This window comes from Rhinoraja longicauda, chromosome 33 (assembly GCF_053455715.1).
Source record: "Rhinoraja longicauda isolate Sanriku21f chromosome 33, sRhiLon1.1, whole genome shotgun sequence".
NCBI classification, from domain to species: Eukaryota; Metazoa; Chordata; class Chondrichthyes; order Rajiformes; family Arhynchobatidae; genus Rhinoraja; species Rhinoraja longicauda.
The window spans coordinates 15,966,595-15,988,275 of record NC_135985.1 but is presented as its reverse complement, the minus strand read 5'-3'; the positions used below and the strand labels follow the sequence as shown (position 1 = coordinate 15,988,275).

General features: G+C 39.0%; 1 protein-coding gene across 1 annotated transcript in view; it reads right to left on the bottom strand.

The window, feature by feature from the left end:
• Window positions 1-21,681, bottom strand: part of ctdspl2a (CTD (carboxy-terminal domain, RNA polymerase II, polypeptide A) small phosphatase like 2a) — a 59,048-nt gene that overhangs the window by 19,624 nt on the left and 17,743 nt on the right. The window contains exons 3-8 of the mRNA XM_078427590.1: window positions 17,609-17,712; window positions 16,623-16,832; window positions 15,209-15,350; window positions 6,001-6,135; window positions 4,644-4,862; window positions 2,671-2,791 (exon numbers count right to left, since the gene is read on the bottom strand). Coding sequence (XP_078283716.1) covers window positions 2,671-2,791; window positions 4,644-4,862; window positions 6,001-6,135; window positions 15,209-15,350; window positions 16,623-16,808 — 803 coding nt within the window. The 5' untranslated portion in view covers window positions 16,809-16,832; window positions 17,609-17,712. The remainder of the gene's footprint in view (window positions 1-2,670; window positions 2,792-4,643; window positions 4,863-6,000; window positions 6,136-15,208; window positions 15,351-16,622; window positions 16,833-17,608; window positions 17,713-21,681) is intronic.

Genomic DNA, 21,681 nt, shown 5'->3' with positions numbered 1-21,681 from the left:
TGAGCACATTCAAGACTGCATTGGATTTTTTAACAGAAGAGAAATCAAGGAGCATGGAGATCAAAAGTGAATTTGAAACTCATGAATGACCACAATCCTACAGAGAATGCAGCAAACTCAAAGAGCCACGTGGCTTACACCTGCTTCTATTTATTTTATTTTCAAGTACATTCAGGTGGCACACTTTATGGTGTTTATGCCTTTATTTTGGTGCTAAAATCAATGCTAACCAATTATAATTACTTTTTGTGCGAGAAGGAACTGCAAATGCTGGTTTACATCAAAGATAGACACAAAATGCTGGAGTAACAGCGAGTCAGACAGCATTTCTGGAGAAAAGGAATAGTTGACATTTCAGGTCGGAACAGACACAAAATGCTGAAGTAACTCAGGCAGCATCTCTGGAGATAAGGAATGGGCGACGTTTTGGGTCAAGACCCTTCTCCAGACCAGGAATTTTGGGGGGGGGGGGGGAGAAAGGGTTGGGTCGCAACACTTCTTCAGTCACTTTTTATATCTTAGTCTACAATAAGAATTGCTTTTTAATGTCTCAGTCTGTAAAAGCAAGTGCAGCTTTAGTGACCTTCGCATTGTACCTATATTTGAGTCTGCATTGAACACTGATGTTCATTGCATCAGTTGCTGTACTCTGAATGAAGTTCACGTCCCAAGCACAGCCAGAATATGCATTGGATTCATATATACATACATGCACTCACACACAAACGCACCTCATTTAAACACTACAGAAATTTCTCTGAGCTCCGAGGCTGAGCAACAAAAAAAAAGAATCTAATTGCACTTATTAGTTCTTCACTGTTTATACAATTTAGACATCCTAATTATTTTCTGTTCTTATTTTGATTTTGAAATTCCTTACTTATTTAAAAAAATAACCTCACTTCCACAAAATTAGGAAATCCCTTGCCTCTCACTTTTGCAGAATTGTAGAACCTTCCCTTCACATTACAACTTAAGATTTCTGCTGCCCTCATTTAGTAATTTTTCTCTATCAATCTCAGTAAAAATAATCTTCATTATTCATGGTTTAGATCTAACATGAAATACGTACATACACTGACCACTAGATAGCAGCACTTCATCTCAAATTCTTATTTCATTTAAATGCAAAATAATTTACAGTAAACAGAAAGGTAGGTTGTAGTTACCAATTTATATTAAAACTGATGGTAAAAGTGATGGGCAAAATTATTTAAAAATACACGCTGCACACTCTGCCATTCGATAAACTCATGGCTGGGCTGGAACCACAACTAAATTTTCTTATTAAATCTCCATGCTTATAACACCAAAAATCAATCCCTCCCCTAATGTAAGCTGACCGAACATTCACACCTCTCTAGGTATAAAGTTCCATGGATTCACAAAAGGCATCATAGTCTTAAACACCAACTGCTCAATCTGATACTCTGACCAATATATAACCAGCTTTCTGGAGCCATTAAAAAAAATCTGGCTTTTCAGTACAAGGAAACATAAGAACAGGAAGAGCCTATTCAATTTCTGTTCTGCAACTCAATTAGATCATGATCTAATCATAGAATCCCTGGCTTCACAGTAATCTTTAATAATCATAATTAGCGGCGGTATTATGGATAGTGAAGAACATTGTTTAAGGCCACAGCATGATAATGATCAGATGGAAAATTGAGCTAAACTTTGGCGGGTGGAATTTAATCCCAACAAGTGTGAAGTGATATATTTAGGGAGGCCAGGTAGGGGTTGGACAGCAATTAGCAGGTTGCTATTAAATGTTAATGAACAGAGTGACCTTCCAAAGTTCCCTGAAAGAGGGTGATGCTTGCCTTCATTGATCGAGGTGTAGAATGTAAAAGTTGGAATGTTATGTCGCAACCTTGAAAACCACTGGTTAGACCTTACTTGGAGTGTTGTGTGCAGTTCCGGTTGCCACAATGTAGGAAAGATGTGATTTGTGCTGGAGAGAGTGAGAGGAGATTCACCAGGACATTGACTGGTTTGGATTTCTTTAGTTATGGAGAGAAAATTAATAGGTTAGACTTGTTTTCTCTGGAATAAAGGAAGGTGAGAGGTGATCTGATAAGATGCGTATAAAATTATGACCTATTAATATGCAAGATGGTCAGAATCTGTTCCACATGACAGGTCTTTCAAAAATCAAAAGGGCATAGGTGTAAAGTGAGAAGAAGTTTTAAGGGAGATTTTAAAGGAAAGCTTTATTTTACACAGTGTCAGTCAAATCTGGAACTCAATGCCAAACATGGTGGTAGAATCAGATACAATCACTACGTTTAAGATATAATTAGATGGGCACTTGAATAGGCACAGCATAGACGAAAAGGGACCTAAAACATGCAAAGGGAATTAGTGTAGATGAGCAAAAACGTCGATATGGATGTGAGGGTCGAAGGACAGTTTCAGTGCTGTGTCACTTTACATTTTTAAATGTGTTTTATTCCCCGAGCAACTAACTCTTCAACAAAACTTCATTCTTCGTAGCAAAATATTATATTTAAGGGTTTTTTGTAGTAGTTGTACACTTCAGCCTAATGCAAATCAATAAAATTAATACTCAATAAAAAGCATCATAACTGATTTTTGATATTAATGATGAAGTTATAAAGTTTGCACAATTTGCAATTTCTGATAAACAAGTGTTGGCAAACTTACGGATCAAAAACCTCCCAGTCCTCTTCATAGCTTGCCTCCGGGTGAGCAGGTACCTCTGGATAAGTGCCAGGAGGAGATATTGCCTTACAGAGTTCTGCATTCGTCACATTCAATTCCGGTGCTAAAAATGTTTAAATAAAGAGTAAACAATGCAAAGATGGCTGAAAACAGATGACTGCATGCTTCATATAATTACCTAGTTTAAGGAAATGAATGATCAGAACACCTTACTCTGACATGTACTTTAACATTAGAGCATTTCTCCTCTCTCCCTCCACACCCTCAACCCCCATTTTGCTCTTTCAAAAAGCTATATGAGCAGGGTAGTCTGCACACATAGACCATAGCCTCTCAACATAAAATATTCTATTTTTTTGTGCAATTAGCCAACTCTCAATCCATGCCAATACACATGATCAATCTTAATAATTTGTATGCCTTCTTCATCCAAATACAGTAGAACTGGTTCGCCTTACGTATTCTATTTGTAACAACCTTAAATAATTCCAGAGTTGCTAAACATGATTTCCCTTTCAGAAATCCATAATGACTGTTAAATCCTATTAGTGCCTTGTTATCACTTCCTTCTATATATCATGGATATATATGAATTCCTTTTATAAGTTTATGATGTCTCTGCTCTTGTATTCAAGGCCTCCAGCAATTAAGGCCAACATAACCATTTGTCTATCTAATTATTCGCTGAACTATTAAAAAAAGAATAGTTCTGATAGTCAGCTGGGAAACAAGCCATTCACTACACAGCTTCGAGTAAAGAATTCTCAATGTAAAAAATCTAGCTCTGAAGCTACCTCTTTCAGAACCCTGGGGGGAAATCAAAACCTTCAGATGCTAGAAATTTGAAAGCTAATGAAGGATCTTAGATGTGAGATATTAGCTGTTTCTCTCTCCACAGACACCAAGTCCTACCAACATTTACTGATTTTATTCTCGTCACCAGTAATCCTTGCAAACCAATGCCTAACTGTAAAGTATAGGACCAGTTCTAAAGCACAAGTATGGTAACTTGCAATTTCACAGCTTGAAATACCAATGGTACTTTGCTTAGAGTCCTAAAGGCATGCTGAGGACAATGATTTAGGGAACTACACTGCCTAAATGGGGATGGGGGACTGAGACATGAAAACATGGTAATAGGCCACACGACACATCTGCTTGGCAGATATAGGAAAATCAAAAGACCCTGGAAAATTGCCAAATGTGAAGGTAGTTTATAATTAGCACAATGCTAGGAAGTCTTCAGTGACCAATAATGCACATAGCATAGAAACAAACAATCAGGGTTTTAATATTGTTACATGACCAATATCATTGATACAAAACGTAACAAAGAAAACGAGGAATGGGCCTAATAAATACACCTGCATATATATTCTAATATCTGACTTGTATTCAGACTGTGATTCCCTGTTTCTATAATCCCATCCAGCAGAAACACACTCTGCTAGCCTCTTAAGAATTTAGCCTGCTTCCTATTCATTAAAACTCAGAAGAGTTAAGCCAATCTGTTTAATTGTTCCTCATACAACAAATTTACCATCTCAGAAATCAATACGACGAATCTCAACAGCACTCCATTTAAAAGTATATTCTTCTTTGGGTAGGAAGACCACATTGGAACACAATAGTCCAGGTGAAATCGCATGCAGTATTTTGCACACAAAACCTTTTTTTTTGCATTTCGGAGTATACATTCAGGAGGCTGGGCTGCTGACTGAAATCAGCATTATAGCTAAGAGTTTTGAAACCAGATGCACAGGGCAGTCTTGTGCCACATTTTTTCCTGAGATGAATAACTGTAATGATCCCTTCATAGCATACCAGCCCTTCTTCAACTTTCCAAAAGCCCAAAGTGCACCACTGTCCGCAAACACCACTACTGTCAATTCCCAACGAATTTGTTAGCTACCAGAATGTGCAACACATCCGCTTGTCTAAAATGTCTGCTATACCTGGTATTGGATGACCTTTACTGGCGACCTTATCTTCTGAATTATCTGAGCTGCTGTCAGGGGACGGTGATTGTGCTGTCACTGCCTGGCCAGAGTATAGTCCTCCCGTTGCTGATGTTGCAGTGCTGGTGGTTATCTCATCTACCTGCTCCAATTCCAGCTGTTTGACTATTTCTTCAGCCTCCACAGCTTGACCAGGGGAGTCAGATCCTGATGTTCCTACAAACGAGATCACAAGCATTAAATCGTATCTCAAAAATGCATATTAGATACTTTATTTATGTTCTGTTTTAAGCCTGACCTACTGAGTATTTCCAACTGTCTGTTTTTGCCCCCTCCCACTAAAAAAAAAATCAGACTGGCACTAATCTCTCTCTTGTTTGCAGGCCATCACCGTGCCCACTAAAAAAAATCAGACTGGCACTAATCTCTCCCTAACTTGCAGGTCATCATCGTGCACAGAATGGCTGGCATTGTCAATGACTGACTGCATGGTCAATGAAAATCAAAGCATTTTTAATTACTGTTCATTTTTATATATTCATTAAGACCCGTCGCGAATTGCTTAATGTCAGAGACATTGCACAAGTCAAATAATTTCTGTTGCACAAGAGTGCAATGTATCAGGAAAAAAAACAAAGAAAAAAAACACAAATGTGTGTGGAAAGAATAAACAAATTTAATTCATAATTACTTATTTTTTTAAAATGATTGAATGCTTAACATACCAAAAATGCCAGTAATATCAAGTACAAAATGAGCTCTGTTTTTTTTGTGTTTATAGTTCTATTGCTTTTCTTATATAATTATTTCTGAAGTGCAATACCATAATACTCAATTTAAATTATGGGAACTCCAAAAGATGTCACAAGAAAAGGATACAGAATCATCTTGGCCAATATTTTTGTTTATAATTGATAGATAATTGTAGAATGGTGGTTCTGAGGTAATAAATCAGTTTTGATCTTACTGATGGGCAGACTATGCATAAAGAGCTGAAAATCTATGCACACATTTGCTTTTCAAGTGAAAGCTTGGTGGAATCAGGTTCTATTTTTAATCAAATGGGCAGGTATTTCAAAAGGACAACTGAACATTACGAGGTAGAAGCTAGGGAATGGGACTGCTTGGACAGATTTTTCCAAGAGCAGACCTGATAAGATGACTATACACTGTTTGTGGTTGAAGTCTCCGAACCCAACTTTCTGTTACATGGTACATAAATGTTACTTGTGCTGCTTCCTGACATTACAACAGCATCTTAAAAAAAAGTATTACTATAAATCAAATGCAATACTTAATTTCATATTAACATAGTTCTACATTTAAGAAAGTTTTTTAGTAATTAATACTTTACCATTTTTGTTTGCTGGTGAAAAGAAACTGAAAACAGGAGAAAAGATGGTTCCCAGTAAGGCAGTTCGTGGAGGGCTAACGACATCATTAACTATCGTTAGTTTTCCATTCTGTTTACTTCTGTAACCTCCAGTCTCTTAAAAAAACAAATAGCAAATGTAAGTTGTGTTGTAATTACAATTTACAATCAAGTGGGAGGGAGGAATTAAGGGAATCCACATTAGTCAGGAAATGGTGTTGGGTAAACTGTTAGGACTGAAAGCAGATAAATCCCCAGGGCCTGATGGTCTACATCCCAGAGTACTCAAGGAGGTGGCCCTAGAAATCGTGGATGCATTGGTGATCATTTTCCAATGTTCTCTCGGCTGTGGACTGGAGGGGAGCCAATGTAACTCCACTTTTTAAGAAAGGAGGGAGAGAGAAAACAGGGAATTATAGACAAGTTAGCCTTACATCAGTAGTGAGGAAGATGCTGGAGTTGATTATTATAGATATTATAGCAGCGCATTTGGAAAGCAGTGACAGGATTGGTCAAAGTCAGCATGGATTTATGAAGAGGAAGTCATGGTTGACTAATCTGGAATTTTTTGAGGATGTGACAAGTAAAATGGATAAGGGAGACCCAGTGGATGTGGTGTATCTGGACTTTCAAAAAGCCTTTTTTGAAAGATTAGTGTGCAAAATTAGAACACATGGTATTGGGGGTAGGGTACTGACAGAGAGAGAACTGGTTGGCAGACAGGGAGCAAAGAGTAGAAATTAACGGATCCTTTTCAGAATGGCAGACAGTGACTAGTGGGGTGCCGCAAGGCTCGGTGCTGGGACCCCAGTTATTTACAATATATATTAACGATTTAGATGAGGGAATTAAATGTGACATCTCCAAGTTTGCGGATGACACAAAGCTGGGTGGCAGTGTGGGCTGCGATGAGGATACTATGAGGCTGCAGGGTGACTTGGATAGGTTGGGTAAGTGGGGAGATGCAGTATAATGTGGATAAATGTGAGGTTATCCACTTTGGTGGCAAGAACAGGAAGGCAGATTATTATCTGAATGGTGTCAGATTAGGAAAAGGGGAGGTGCAACGAGACCTGGGTGTGCTTGTACATCAGTCACTGAAAGTAAGCATGCAGGTAGAGCAGGCAGTGAAGAAAGCAAATGGCATGTTGGCCTTCATTACGAGAGGATTTGAGTTTAGAAGCAAGGAGATCCTACTGCAGTTGTACAGGGCCCTGGTGAGACCACACCTGGAGTATTGTGTGCAATTTCAGTCTCCTAATTTGGGGAAGGACATTACTGCTATTGAGGGAGTGCAGCGTAGGTTCACCAGGTTAATTCCCAGGATGGCAGGAATGACATATGATGTAAGAATGGGTCGACTCGGCTTGTATTCTCTGGAATTTAGGATGAGAGGGGATCTCATAGAAACATATAAAATTCTTAAGTGATTGGACAGGCTAGATGCAGGAAAAATGTTCCCGATGTTGGGGGAGACCAGAACCAGGGGTCACAGTTTAAGAATAAGGGGCAGGCCATTTAGGACTGAGATGAGGATTTTTTTTTTTTGCCCAGAGTTGTGAATCTGTGGAATTCTGTGCCACAGAAGACAATGGAGACCAATTCACTGGATGTTTTCAAGAGAGAGTTAGATTTAGCTCTTAGGGCTAAAGGAATCAAGGGATATGGAGAAAAAGCAGGGTACTGATTTTAGATGATCAGCCATGATCATATTGAATGGCAGTGCTGACTCGAAGGGCCAAATTGCCTACTCCTGCACCTATTTTTCTATGTTTCTAATTACTATACACAGTGACAAATAATTACAAATGTTAAATGTTATTCCTCTTGCACGAGAGACAGTATATTATATTGGTGGGAACGAATCTAGATGTAGAGGAAGAAAAGGCAGCTGCATTTCAATGTTCAACTGTGTACATTTGGTATATCACATTAATTTATGAGTATATTTTATCTGTTCAAATACACATTTGTATTAACATAATTAACAACTAAAATTATTGCTCATTGGTTCATGCAGTAAAGTATCACATACCTGTTGCAATGACCTTGCATACAATTACAATGAATACTTCCAAACTGTGAAAATAACCAGGAATAATCTATACAGTAATGGATAACATCTGTACACAGTAATTGCAGATTTGTATCTCAATAAGCGCACATGCTGAGAGATTTATAAAAGCTCAGTAACAACATCGTGTTTCTAATCACTCATGGATGATGGGACTGAAAATAAATTAAACAAACTGATTCAAAAATTAATTCTGTGTCACACGATACAATGCCATTATCTTGCATCCTTTCCACTATTGAAAGGTCAAATAACATTTATTGGCAACATTTAACACACTTATAAACTAGTTAACGCTCTACAGCAATTAATAAATTATAATCTTTATTGACATTTCCAGTCTAAGGGTCATTTGGTGCCTGGCTATCCCACTTAATAGTTCAAACCTTAATTTATTCACAAAATGCCAACACAACACTTTACTGGGTCAACTGCCCTTTTTCTCAATTTTCCCCCACCCAATCCCCCACTTCAACCAAGCTACTTCAAATAGGGCCAACCATGATCCATCCGTACACTGAAGAGATCTGCTGCCTGCCACAACAATAGCAGAAATTACAGAATTGTCTGGGTGGATCATCATTATCCTATGATGGAAGAATTCACCTGGTGGAAGAATTCATTATCTGTAAATCTGGCAGTAATTATCAGACCATGGCATCGTAAGTTATCTGAACGACTGCACATATGGAATAACCACAATGCTAATTCAACATATGGAATCACTCACTGACAAACAATACGTGCCAGGCATATAGAGCAAGAGGCATACAGCAAGGGAAAACATACAAAATGTTAAACAAGAGAAAGACAGGCAAAGAGGACAATGGAAACAAAGTGAAAAGAAAAAGAAAGCGATGAGACAGAATCGTTTAACCTATGTTTATGAGCAAAACCACAGAATGTCAAATCAATTTCATACAAAATATTCCATTTTACTTTACAATCCAATTTTACTCTGTCTCAATTACCATTGGTCAATTATAAATGATCTATTCAAAATCTTGGAAATTTAAGTTCTGAATTAACCTATTTTGTCGTCCAACATGCAAAATTCCCACCTAAAGCATTTTCACCCCTAGTTACAGTCAGTAATTTCTCCTATTAACAATTGTTATCATTAGCAGCCTGTGTTTTAAATTGGGTACAAAGGTATTCAGGACAAATATAACTCACTTTAGACAGAACTTTAATTATAACTGAAATACACAAGAAAAACTTAGAACAAAGATTGTGCGTGAAATATCCAGTAAATTCAAGCCCCAAGGCTAGAAGCATTAGTAACAACAACCAACCAGATTTATACATACGAAGAGAGGAATTTTTCTTTGAACAGCTCAAATAATGCTGAAGCAGTGTTCAGAGGTGTCAGTTGACATACAGACTTTCTGTATGTTTAGTAATTCCACTCTCAGAGGTAAATGCTTATTTCAGACTACAATGCAAAAATCCTGTTGAAAATTGGCATCCAAAAAAAAGGAAAATGTGTAGAACAATATACTTGGTACTGCTTTGGATTCTCGGTATTGGTTTTACAGTACCAAAATACAGTGAAAATCTTTGATTTGCCTGCTATCCAGATGAGGAAGTGCAAAGGAGAATATACATAAGAGTGCAGAATGGAGTGTTACAGCTACCGAGTAGGTGCCGATTAAAAACAAGTGCAATGTCCGCAACAAGGCAGATTAGAAAATCAGAAATTCACCCTCAACATACGAGAGGTCCATAAAAGAGTCTGACAAAAGGCAAAAAAAGGTGTTCTTGAATCTGGTGGGGTGGCATGTGTTTTTAAGCTTTTGTACCTCAGAGTACTTCATTTCAAGGTTATTGGCATCGGTGGATAGTCTGTCCCATGCAAACATCCGTGTGCAGTGGGATGTAAACCACAATCAGGATGGCCAAAGTGGCGATTCGTTGAGCTTTCGCAGAATATTCTCAAGACATGATTATGCATGTGGCAAGATTGTCCAATGGAGTTATTGGGTCAACCTTTGTTTCTATTTGGCCCAATCACCAGCTTGCCAACAAAGTGGATCTCAGCAAGGGACTGTGCAGCCTCACCATCAACAGGTGCCTGCACCAGGTCCTCTGAAATTCTTTGGTGCAAGGTGATGAGAATCAACCACAACGTGTCTCAACACTGTCCATGTAACCATCTAGTCAACAAAGTGGAGTTATTTGTTGGAAATAATTAAGCAGCTGGTCTTATAAATTTATTTTAAGTTTTAATTTACATGCAGTAATTTGCATGGAAACACAGCAGCCTTTCTCAGCTGATTCTTTTTTCTGGACAGTGGGTGGGTAATCAGCCCCTGCCTATCCTGAGAAAGGACATGGCCTAGAAACATCACATTGTGTTTCAATGTTCAATCGCCTATGAAATTAAGGAATTGATATAATGCACATGGTCATGGGATGAACACATGATCTCCCCACATGTTAAAGATTGCCAGGTGGCGAGCTGCGCAGTCAAGGCCGCTGAACCAGGTCAGGGATGCCAAGCTCAGAGAACACCAAGCCCTTCGCTGTTAAATTACTCAACGGATAACATTCAGTGGTCTTAACTTCAAACTATGAATTTTTTGGTAGAGTGTCACCACCACCTGCCATCTGGTAAAGGGACTGGTAAACATTTAAGCATCACAAAATAGTTTTAGCAGGGAAGGAGGCCATTCAGTCACAGAGTTCCAACAGAGTATGGAAGAGCACTCCAGCCATTTATATTCTTTGTGCTGCCCTGCAAAATTCTTTGAGATACATATTCAGCTATATTTTGAATGTTCCAGTGCATTCTGCCTCCAATATTATTCCAGTCCCTAACCACTTGCTGCATAAATAAGTTTCCCTCATGTCATTTTCAGTCCTTTTGCAAATCTTCTTCATTTTGTGATCCCTGGTTCTGCTATGGCTTCTCTATCTACTCAGCACCCTGGGTGATTTTAAATCTGAAGAAGGTCTCGACCCGAAATGTCACCCATTCCATCTCTCCAGAAATGCTGCCTGTCCTGCCGAGTTATCATATCATATCATATATATACAGCCGGAAACAGGCCTTTTCGGCCCTCCAAGTCCGTGCCGCCCAGTGATCCCCGTACATTAACACTATCCTACACCCACTAGGGACAATTTTTACATTTACCCAGCCAATTAACCTACATACCTGTACGTCTTTGGAGTGTGGGAGGAAACCGAAGATCTCGGAGAAAACCCACGCAGGTCACGGGGAGAACGTACAAACTCCTTACAGTGCAGCACCCGTAGTCAGGATCGAACCTGAGTCTCCGGCGCTGCATTCGCTGTAAAGCAGCAACTCTACCGCTGTGCTACCGTGCCGCGTTATTCCAGCTTTTTGTGTCTATCTTTGGTTTAAACCAGCATCTGCAGTTCCTTCTTACACAAATCTCCTCTTTACCTCCACTGTCCAAGGAGAACAATTGTATCTTCCAAGTCATTTTATATAACTGAAGTTGCCCATCCCAGAATCATCTTAATAAATCACTTCAGCACCTATCCAAAATCTTTACATATTTTCTAAAGTGCAGCACTCAGACATCTGACTTTGTTGCTCTTGTACTATGTATTTCTATTTATAAAGCATGGGATTCCATATACTTTTTTAACAACTTTCCTCAACCTACACTGGCACTTCCAAAGAACTATGCAAATAAACCCTGGATCTCTCTGATCGTGCCTCTTTCAGAGTTGTGTCCTCTAATTTATATTTGCATCCTCTCATTCTTACCAACAAAATGTATCTCTTGCATTTCTCTGTATTAAAATTTCATCTGCCACCTATTTTCCCCTTCCACCAATCTCTATGTCTTTCAAATGTATTACTATCCTACATGGTCTCCTGTTGCATGTTCTATGTCAGTCTCTTCCAATTGCATCACTAGAGCCTCTCCAAAAATAAACCGAACTGAACACGAACCAAACATTACATGGTATACTTAATAGGAAATATAGGATGACCAGGGCAGGAAATGAATGTGATTTAGTAAATGATGCTTTTCTAAGATTAGAATTAAAGTATAATTTTAGGACAGAACAAACTTTACACCAAGGTGATCTTTACAGTATGTTAAAACAACACAGCAAATCATTAATTTTGAGCCCGCTTAACACGAAAATTATTCCACTTTTTAATTAGATGACAATTTAAAAAAACAAAGGTGTAAAAACAAAGAATAAAAATTGTAAATGAAAACATAAACACTGGTGGTTACATTGTCATATAAAAGTTCATAAAGACTTTTATATCAATGGAAACTCTACTGGACTTATTCTTCCATAGAATTACATAAAATAACAAAAGTATACAATGTCCAGGTACAATAGGATTGTTATTGGATGTGCAAGTGAAAGATTTTGCCATTGATCCAGCAGATCCGCTATCTGTACCTGGTCTGGTCTATATGTGACTTCAGGCTAACTAGTGTATTGTTTTTCAGTTCAGGGGCAGTTATGGATGGATAATAAATACCAGCTTTGCCAGCATGGTTCACATTAAAAAAATGAGGAAATAAATCAGTGTCAAAAGCTACGCAGTATCAATGTGATGCAAAGGCTGAGAACAGTTCAGCCATGATCTTATGAATGGGAGCACAACTAAGGCGCAGTATAGCTTAATCCTGCTCTTGCTTCTTTCCTTCTTATGTTGCAATAAATCAATTTGTGCACTCTTTGTAAGCACTGTGACAGCACCCTCTCCCTTGGATGTCACTCTGGTCCCTTTAACCGGCTGACTGACTATGAGGTGCCAATCCTCAGCATTATTGGTAAGAGCTGGATCCAATTAGCTGATAGTGATTGGCCACTTGACCCCTGTCGGCCCACTCCCTATAATACCCATGCATTCCAGCCAGAGAGGCAGACAAGGAGAAGAAGCAGGAGAGAACGAGGACGAAGGAAGAAAGAAAGAAAAAATAAAAGAGCGAGGAAGGAAGGAAGACTAAGTGGAGTGCCTCCCTGCTAGCTGTGTCCCCCTGTCGCATGTTTGAGGAAAGACACAAAATGCTTGAGTAACTCAGCGGGACAGGTAGCATCTCTGGAGAGAAGGAATGGGTGACGTTTCGGGTCAAGACATTCTGAAGAAGGGTCTCGACCCGAAACATCACCTATTCCTTATCTCCAGAGATGCTGCCTGTCCGGCTGAGTTACTCCAGCATTTCAAGTCTACCTTTGATTTAAACCAGCATCTGCAGTTCTTTCCTACGCATGTTTGAGGAAGACTGGCCTACTGGAATAAGCCTGAGACCACCTGTACCACTGTGTGGTCAGGATTGGGTTGCCGGGTAGAAATCCAGAGACTGAGACTGAGTGGCTGGGGCAAACCTGAGATGCCGAAACATCTTCATGCCCACAGACAAGGGACCACGCACACACAAATGCAAAGAATGGCCGCCATGATAATCCAGAGACCGTGAGCATCGCCTCTTCAAACACAAAGCTGAGCTGCCAGCAAGAAACCTGGACTGTCAGTGCCTCCTCTCGAGGCAAGGGCAAACTGCAGGAAGAAGACTGAGATCACCACACCTCCTCCTTTGAAGACCAGGACTGAGCTGCCAGGACAACACCAGTGTCATCGCAAATGCGCTCTGGCGGCGGAAGACCCCCAGGCAGTCCTGGACTTTATCACTGTAAATAAAATATAACACCAGTTCACTGTATTGCGAGTGTTGATGTGGTCACTGCCGAATCCAGAGTCATCCCTGACGCCACATCATTTTGTACAAATATGTGTAATTTCTTCCATTTCTGGTCACATCCCTTCAGAATCAGATATACACCATGGCAATAGGACATTTGGTCCAATTTGTTCATGCCAACCAAGTTGTTCAATGGAGCTAGCCTCACTTGGCTCTTATGCCACCAAATCCTTCCTAGCCATGTACATGTCCAAGTATCTTTAAATGTCAAAATTATACCTGCCTCCACCATTTTCTCTAGCAGCTTGCTCTAGACACACCACCCGCTTTTGTAACAAAGTTGTCCTTCAGATTCCTTTAAATTTTTTGCATCTCACTTTAAACCTATACCTTCCATTTTTAAACTCCCTTACTCTGTGGAAAAGACTGGTTATTTACCTCGTCGATGCTCCATGTGATTTTACAAATCTATCTCAAATCACCACTCAGCCTCTTACACTCCAACAGAAAAATGACCCAGCCTGCGCAACCATTCCTTGTACCTCAAACCCCTCAGACCCAGTATCATCCTCCCAAATCTTTTTTGCACCTTTTCCAATTGAATGATACCCTTCCTCTTGCAGGGTAACCAAAACTACACACAGTAGTCTAAACATGGCCTACCCACAGTGTAACTCAAATGTGATCTTACCAGTTGGTGGCCCAAGAAAGGATATGAAGGTACAGAGTTAGATGGGAAAAAACTAGATTTGTTACACTAGAAATATTAAATGGTGATTTGATAATGATGTACTGGTTTAGAAGTTCACAGTTTTGAAGTTTTGGTCAAAAGACAGGAGGGATAGAAGAGGTATCTTATTTTCGGACATCATTGGTGATGCCAGTATTTACTGTCCAATCTGAACTGAGGAGGCAGCTAAATGTCTAGAGTCACACAGATAAGTCACCTGACAAGGAAAGTAGACTTTCTTCCCCAAAAGGACATTACGGCAGAAGATTTCTGTTAATCTGGTGGTTTCACAATTACTTCAGTCGAACCAGATATTTTTTATACTCCAGTCCTATTTAATTACCTAGATTTAAACATCAAACTGCCATGCTGGGTTCTGAATACATATATCTAGCCATATGATCCAGACTTTTGGCTGTTGGTTCGGTCACTTAACTAGCAAACTACCAAGTACAGGGTAGGTGTAATCTGGAGTTTACTGCCTGTAAGAGCAGAGGAAACATAATCATTCAGATTTACAAAAGGGAACCATACAGGCACCAGAGAAAAAAGAATTTCAATGCCATGGGGAAAGGGCCTTTTGGGAGTGCTCTGCTTGGAGCCACCCAGACTCAAAGGGCTCTTGCACTGCAACAAATATAAGATTTGGTGATAAATATCATCACAATGGTTATAAAATGATATTCTGAAAGAGATATCTGGATTTCCAATAAATGAAAGGAAATGGCCTCTACTGACCTCCGTTAACCGGGCTTTTCCGCCTTACTCTAGAGATTTGTTTGTTAGGTTTTGTGCCGGTGTGGGGTGTTGAAGTGATCATGTTGTCATCCAGGTCACCATCAAGTTTACATTTTTTCTTTGGAGGATTCTCTGCTTCCGCCTGTGGAATGAACAGCAAAATGATCTTTGATTGATGTCACCGTGATTTCCATATTTAATCTGGAAACACCCTTCTACAGATTGCACAAGGATCCAAAGTTAAAGTCAGAGCAACTACAAAAAATAAACACTAAAAGCATTACACCATTTCATATTACCTAAAGATATGAAAGTATAATGATTCGACTCTTTCTAATTTATGTAACTAATAGATAACTTTAATGCTAAATAGGAAATTAACCTGAATGTTAACGGTTCTCCCTCGCCACTTTCTATCCCATTACCCAAAAAACATTTTTAAAAGTATTTTATTCACAAGCCATCTCAGCAAAATAGCTCAATGAAACGTGGCCTCAAATTAATCTTCCCTTCCTCAAGCTTTCCTTTTTCGTATAGAGATGGATTATGATGAAAAAAACAAGCAGACATTAACTGATCCTTTTCCATTTCCAGTTGCAATATACAAACCGTTGCAGCATTTTGATTATAAACCTTTCCATGAGGTAATATGCTGATTGGAATAAGAGTATGTCAGTTTACCCTTTCAATCATGATCAACAATGAAGTCTTCCATTTTAATTATGCAATAAAGCATTATATAAAAGTTAGAAAAATGTGCTTTTGCACTAAGTAAATATTTTCCTAATCAGAATTGTTTTTAGCAGGTCAAGGCAAAAGCACAAAAGTATTTTAGGCAATATTTTTTTCTTAATTTAATCTTTGTTAAGTGTTATTAATATGAGACTTTTTTTAAAGAAGAAACATTCAGTTCTGGTTTGTTTTAGTAATGCTCCATTTTCATTAAAACTCTTAGACAAATAAGAAATGCACAACACTTGACAAAGTCAATCAAACAAATAACCCAATGTGACTCGATCAGTTATTTAAAACAATAAGTCAGTCATCTGAGCTAAGATGCATTTCAATTACCTTCCTTTTTTTGAGATACATGATTGGTTTCCTCAGGTACATTTTGGAAAGCATGCACATAAAGATGGATGACGTGAAAAGATTTTTTTTAGGTGGAAGCAAACTTCACTTAAGCAGAGGAAACTAAAATGGAACACATCCTTACTGCCAACCTGGAATCTTCACAAAATTAATGAAAAGCTCAAAATCATGTTCTCCTGATGATGTCCAGATGCAAAAAGAATATCTTGTATTGTATTAAATTGGTAAAGGGTACCATAGACTTATATCCTGACTTCTAACAAACTGTAAACATTCAGATTAATACTTGAAGAGGACAACCACAGCAGTTCTCTGGTCATACCTTTGTTGCAGTTCCTCGGATAAGTCTTTTAATTGACGAGAGCAAACCAGTTTCCTTTTTCTGAGGTTTTGCCCCCATAATAGGCACCGAATCATCTACATCAGAGCGCTTCCGCTTTGTCTTTGCTGCTCGTGATTCATGGACAGAGTTTGGCTGCTGAGAAGCCTTTCGCATTCTCAGCCTCATTCTGAAAAGGTGTCACATGTACAACTAAAGGAAAAGAAGAAAAGTTGATGAGCAAAATTAGCCTATCAACAAATCGTGAATATTAAAGTCACTGGTAACCAAACTGGTCAATCTAACTCGACATAGAACTAATGAAAGTCAAACTGAACTGGAGCACAATCATTCAAACTTCTTACACTTAAACTCTTACTTGCTTATCTCCAAACATTTCTGAATATAAAATCAATGTTTTATAAAATTTTATTTAAGCATATAAAAAAACACTATGAGCCCTAAATTCAAGTTACAAATTGTGAATATCTCTCAGTTTGTATTTTCCAATTATAGAAAGCACTTGAGAGATACCAAAATATTTTCAAGTTATGGGACACCAGACATCAGAATACAGTGGAATTCAGCTGCACAGCAGTAAAATGTAATATTTAAATCGACATGTGACTGTCTGGAAGTAATCTGAATCAAGACCACAAATAGCCAATGAACATATTTTAATTCATAAAAGCTGTGCTAATTTAGATCCTATTATATAATACACAATGGAGAAATCAGGCAAGTCATACATTATTTAATAAAAAGGAACTGTAGATGCTGGTTTATACCAAGGATAGACACAAAATGCTGGAGTAACTCAGCAGTCAGGCAGCATCTCTGGAGAAAATGGATATGTGACGTTTCAGGTCAGGAATTAAATTCATCCATTACTTCTGACTATTACCACTTTGTTTATTCAAAGCCAGAAAATAATGCATTAAAAAAACACTAAAGTGATGGGCAAAAAGGAATAGGCATATCTTACTTACAGATAAGAAAATAGTGCAGGACAGAGTTGGTGCTTATTTTGGCATCAGGAAAGAACAGGCGAACAGCACAGTAGAGGAACAAGTCAAGTCATGTGGTACAAAACCTAGAGAAAGAATTAGAACTAGGGTGAAGAGTTCAGAGTACACACATTAGATAATCACCAACCTTTGAGATGATGTTTTGATACATACACTTGATCAAGTTTCCTCTCTCATTATCACAAATTTATAATTTGTTTCTCATTACCTGTGTCAACAAGATCAATAGGCTGTAAACATGGTGTGCTTGATTTATGCCACATAGAATTTCTGGGAACATTTTAAAGTTATAGCCTTCTACCACTTATATGGAGAACCTAGTACAGTTCTCTCCACAATTTTCCTTCCAATTTCAAAAGAACTGCTTTACACCTAGAGGCAAATAGTACTAATAGTAAAATAGACTCTTGTTCAATAAGCATATTACATCATAGACATATAATCAGTACACTAGTGGCACACAAAGTGGGTGCCCAAAGCAAAATATCCAGAAAAATCAATGCAGCAAATAAAAATAAGTAGTTTTCAGTATGCACATTTCATTGTTTATGGACAGGAAGTGGTTAGTCAATAATGATGACAAAAGCAGCAGCAATCAGCAAAGACACATTTGTGACGTAAATACTTCAGATTGCCAATAATTTTCACTATATCATGGTCATCAAAAATTACAAAGCAATTCCAGAAGAGGGAAGACCAAGGACTGATCTGATCGATATGTTTGAGGTTAGGAAAGGGATTAACAGGGTAGGTGTTTTCACTTGCAAAGAAAGCCAGAATTAGGTCCCACAAATATTGGCATTATTTAATTCAATATAGAATTCAAAAGAATTTTCATTTATCCATACAGTGGTGAGATTGAGGAAATCTTTACCACAGAGAGATCAACCACGTACAGTAGAAATTAAAGAAAATAAGTAACCCTTTGATCCCATTCACCATTCAATACCTTGTTTGGTGTTCATTTACTTTGTGCTCTCCCTTAGTGCATTACTTCACACTTCTCCACATCAAATTCTATGTGCACCTTGGTCCCGATCTGACTTGTGCTTTGATATCTTATCGTGGCCTGGAACTTTGTATCTCTGATCTATTTGGATAGCATGCAAGACAAAGCTTTTCACTGTACCTTGGTTCACATGACAATGATAAACTTAACCTAATTCCTCACTGTCAATTACAAAGCAGGTGGCACCTGAGCATGGCGACTCTTTGCGTGCCAGCCCCAGAAGAGGATCTGCTATCATCTTCAACAATTATTCAATTTTAAAATATCTGTATCTGTGCACTATGCACGGCTCGATTGGATTCGAGAGACCAGTGCTTCGAGAGACTGGTCCTGCAGCACATCAAAGCCAGCCTCCCACCCACCTTCGACCCACACCCACCTTCGACCGACCCACAGGGGATGCCATCGACACTGCTCTTCACACTGCACTGACCCACCTTGAACACCAGGGGAGCTATGTGAGGATGCTCTTCCTCGACTTCAGCTCTGCCTTTAACACGGTCATCCCGAGCAGACTGGTCACCAAACTTTCCGACCTTGGATTTTCCCAAACCATCTGCCAATGGATCAAGGACTTCCTGACCAACCGCCCCCAGACAGTCAAAATAGGCCCTCACCTCTCCTCCACCATTACACTGAGCACCGGCTCACCACAGGGCTGTGTGTTGAGCCCCATCCTTTACTCCCTCTACACTCACGACTGCGCCCCCACCCATCCCACCAACACCATCATCAAGTTCGCGGATGACACGACTGTGGTTGGACTCATCTCAGAAGGAGATGAGACAGCCTATAGGGATGAAATCCAAAGGCTGGCAGCATGGTGTTCAGTGAACAATCTGGTCCTGAACTCCTCCAAAACAAAGGAACTTATAATTGACTTTAGAAAAACCAGTGGAGATTACGACCCACTCTACATCAATGGGGTCTGTGTGGAAAGGGTACCAGCTTTCAGGTTCCTGGGTACGCACATCGCAGAGGATCTCACCTGGTCTACCAACACCATCACCACAGTAAAGAAGGCACAGCAGAGACTCCACTTCCTGAGGATCCTCAGGAAAACCAACCTGCAGGAGAAGCTCATGTTGTCCTTCTATCGCTGCTCCATCGAGAGTGTGCTGGCATACTGTATAACCACATGGTATGCCAGCTGCTCAGAAAAGGACAGGAAGGCCCTTCAGAGGGTCATCACGACGGCCCAGAAAATCATCGGCTGCTGACTGCCCTCCCTGGAGCACCTGTTCAGCCTACGCTGCCTCAGTAGAGCAGGCAAAATAATAAAAGATCCATCCCACCCCGGCCACCGTCTGTTTGTTCATCTGCCCTCTGGTCGACGTTTCAGGTCGATCAAATCCCGAACAAACAGACTTAAGAACAGTTTTTACCCCAGGGCCATACGAGAACTGAACACTACCTTGCACTAGGCAACACCGTTAAAAAATCGGTCATATAATTGTATTTAATTGTATTTATGTATTTATTTGTTTTTGCATTTATTGCATATATGTTTGTACGCACCGTCAGGATTGGCTATTTTTTAATTTCGTTGTACTCGTTGCAATGACAATAAATGAATATTATTATTATTATTATTCATGTATAGTCTTTTCTTTGACTGGCTAGCATGCAAATAAAAGCTTTTCATTGTACCTCAGTACACGTGACAATAATAAACTAAACTAAACTAAAGATAGACACAAAATGCTGGAGTAACTCGGCAGGACAGGCAACATCTCTGGAGTGAAGGAATGGGTGATGTTTCAGGTTGATGTTTTTCTTCAGACTGACTCTGGGAGACTAGAGACATGGAAGGGTAATGTGAAAAAACGACAGATCAAAGCAGACAATAATAAGGAAATGTAGAATGGTTCATTGTTAACTGAGGGGTAGGTGGCAAGACCAAATTATTAATACTTTCCCAAGTGGACACAAAGTTGCAATAGCTGATGCTTTGCTCCGCTCATTCAAGTACGGACTTACACCAACTAATCAGAGTTAATAAGGGTGACATTTTCCGAGTTACAGTTGACTGGTTCACACACTGAGACTAATATGAAACCCACTTGATTATATTCCCAGAGCTGCTTAATCTCAAAATCCTTTTGTGACTTCTAATAAAAATGCAGCCTGCACTTGAAAAATTGAGGTTGCAATGCGGTATAAAGCATCAATGTTTGCCAGCACTAATCTATGAAACCAAAAGCCATATCAGGTTCTCCGTACATTCATGGCAAAGTAGAAATTGAAAAGTTTACTTGTAATGATTCAGATCTTTGTCGAAGATTGTTGGTCCTATTACTCACCGCGTTCAATGATGTAAAGTTTACAAGCTGGTTTGGTAAAGTATAAAAGCATTTTGCATTATTGCATAAGTGCAAGTAAATTAATAGAATATCTGCTCAGTTATGTAGTAGTAACTATATCCTGTTTAAATTAACTTGGCTTTATTGGTAGAAATGACCAGATCTTAGATTCTCACCTCTTAAACAGAATGTTTATTGAGTATATTGGCAATGTATGGTACTGTAGGCTTATTCACCAATTATTACACAGAACACATTTAACTATCTGATTATGCTAGGTCCCAGAAGACCAATGTCATTTCCCCTCTTATTCTCTTGCTACCCACCTATACCAGGGTAATTTACAGTGACAATCAACCTACCAGCACATCTTTAGGATGTGGGAAAAATAATCTCTAAATCCCAAAAGTCCCAAATGGTCAGAGAGAAGGTCCCTAACTGTTGTGGCACTCTAAAATTCTTTGCCATGAGTCATATCTTCAATTCACTGGTTGAGAGTGTTGGAAAAAAATGCTGCTCCAAAAATGTCATGACTACTAAAGCAACTCTGGAGAGATTGTGAAGAAATCTGTCGTCAACCGCGCTGAATGCACTAAGAATAATGTTGAAACTATTGTCGTTTGGAGGATTTTGATCCATTTTCCTTACGGTTCACATTTGCCAGCTGAAGGGGAATGGTTACTATAAAAGAAAATCTAGCTTGGATTTTATTTCACTAATCA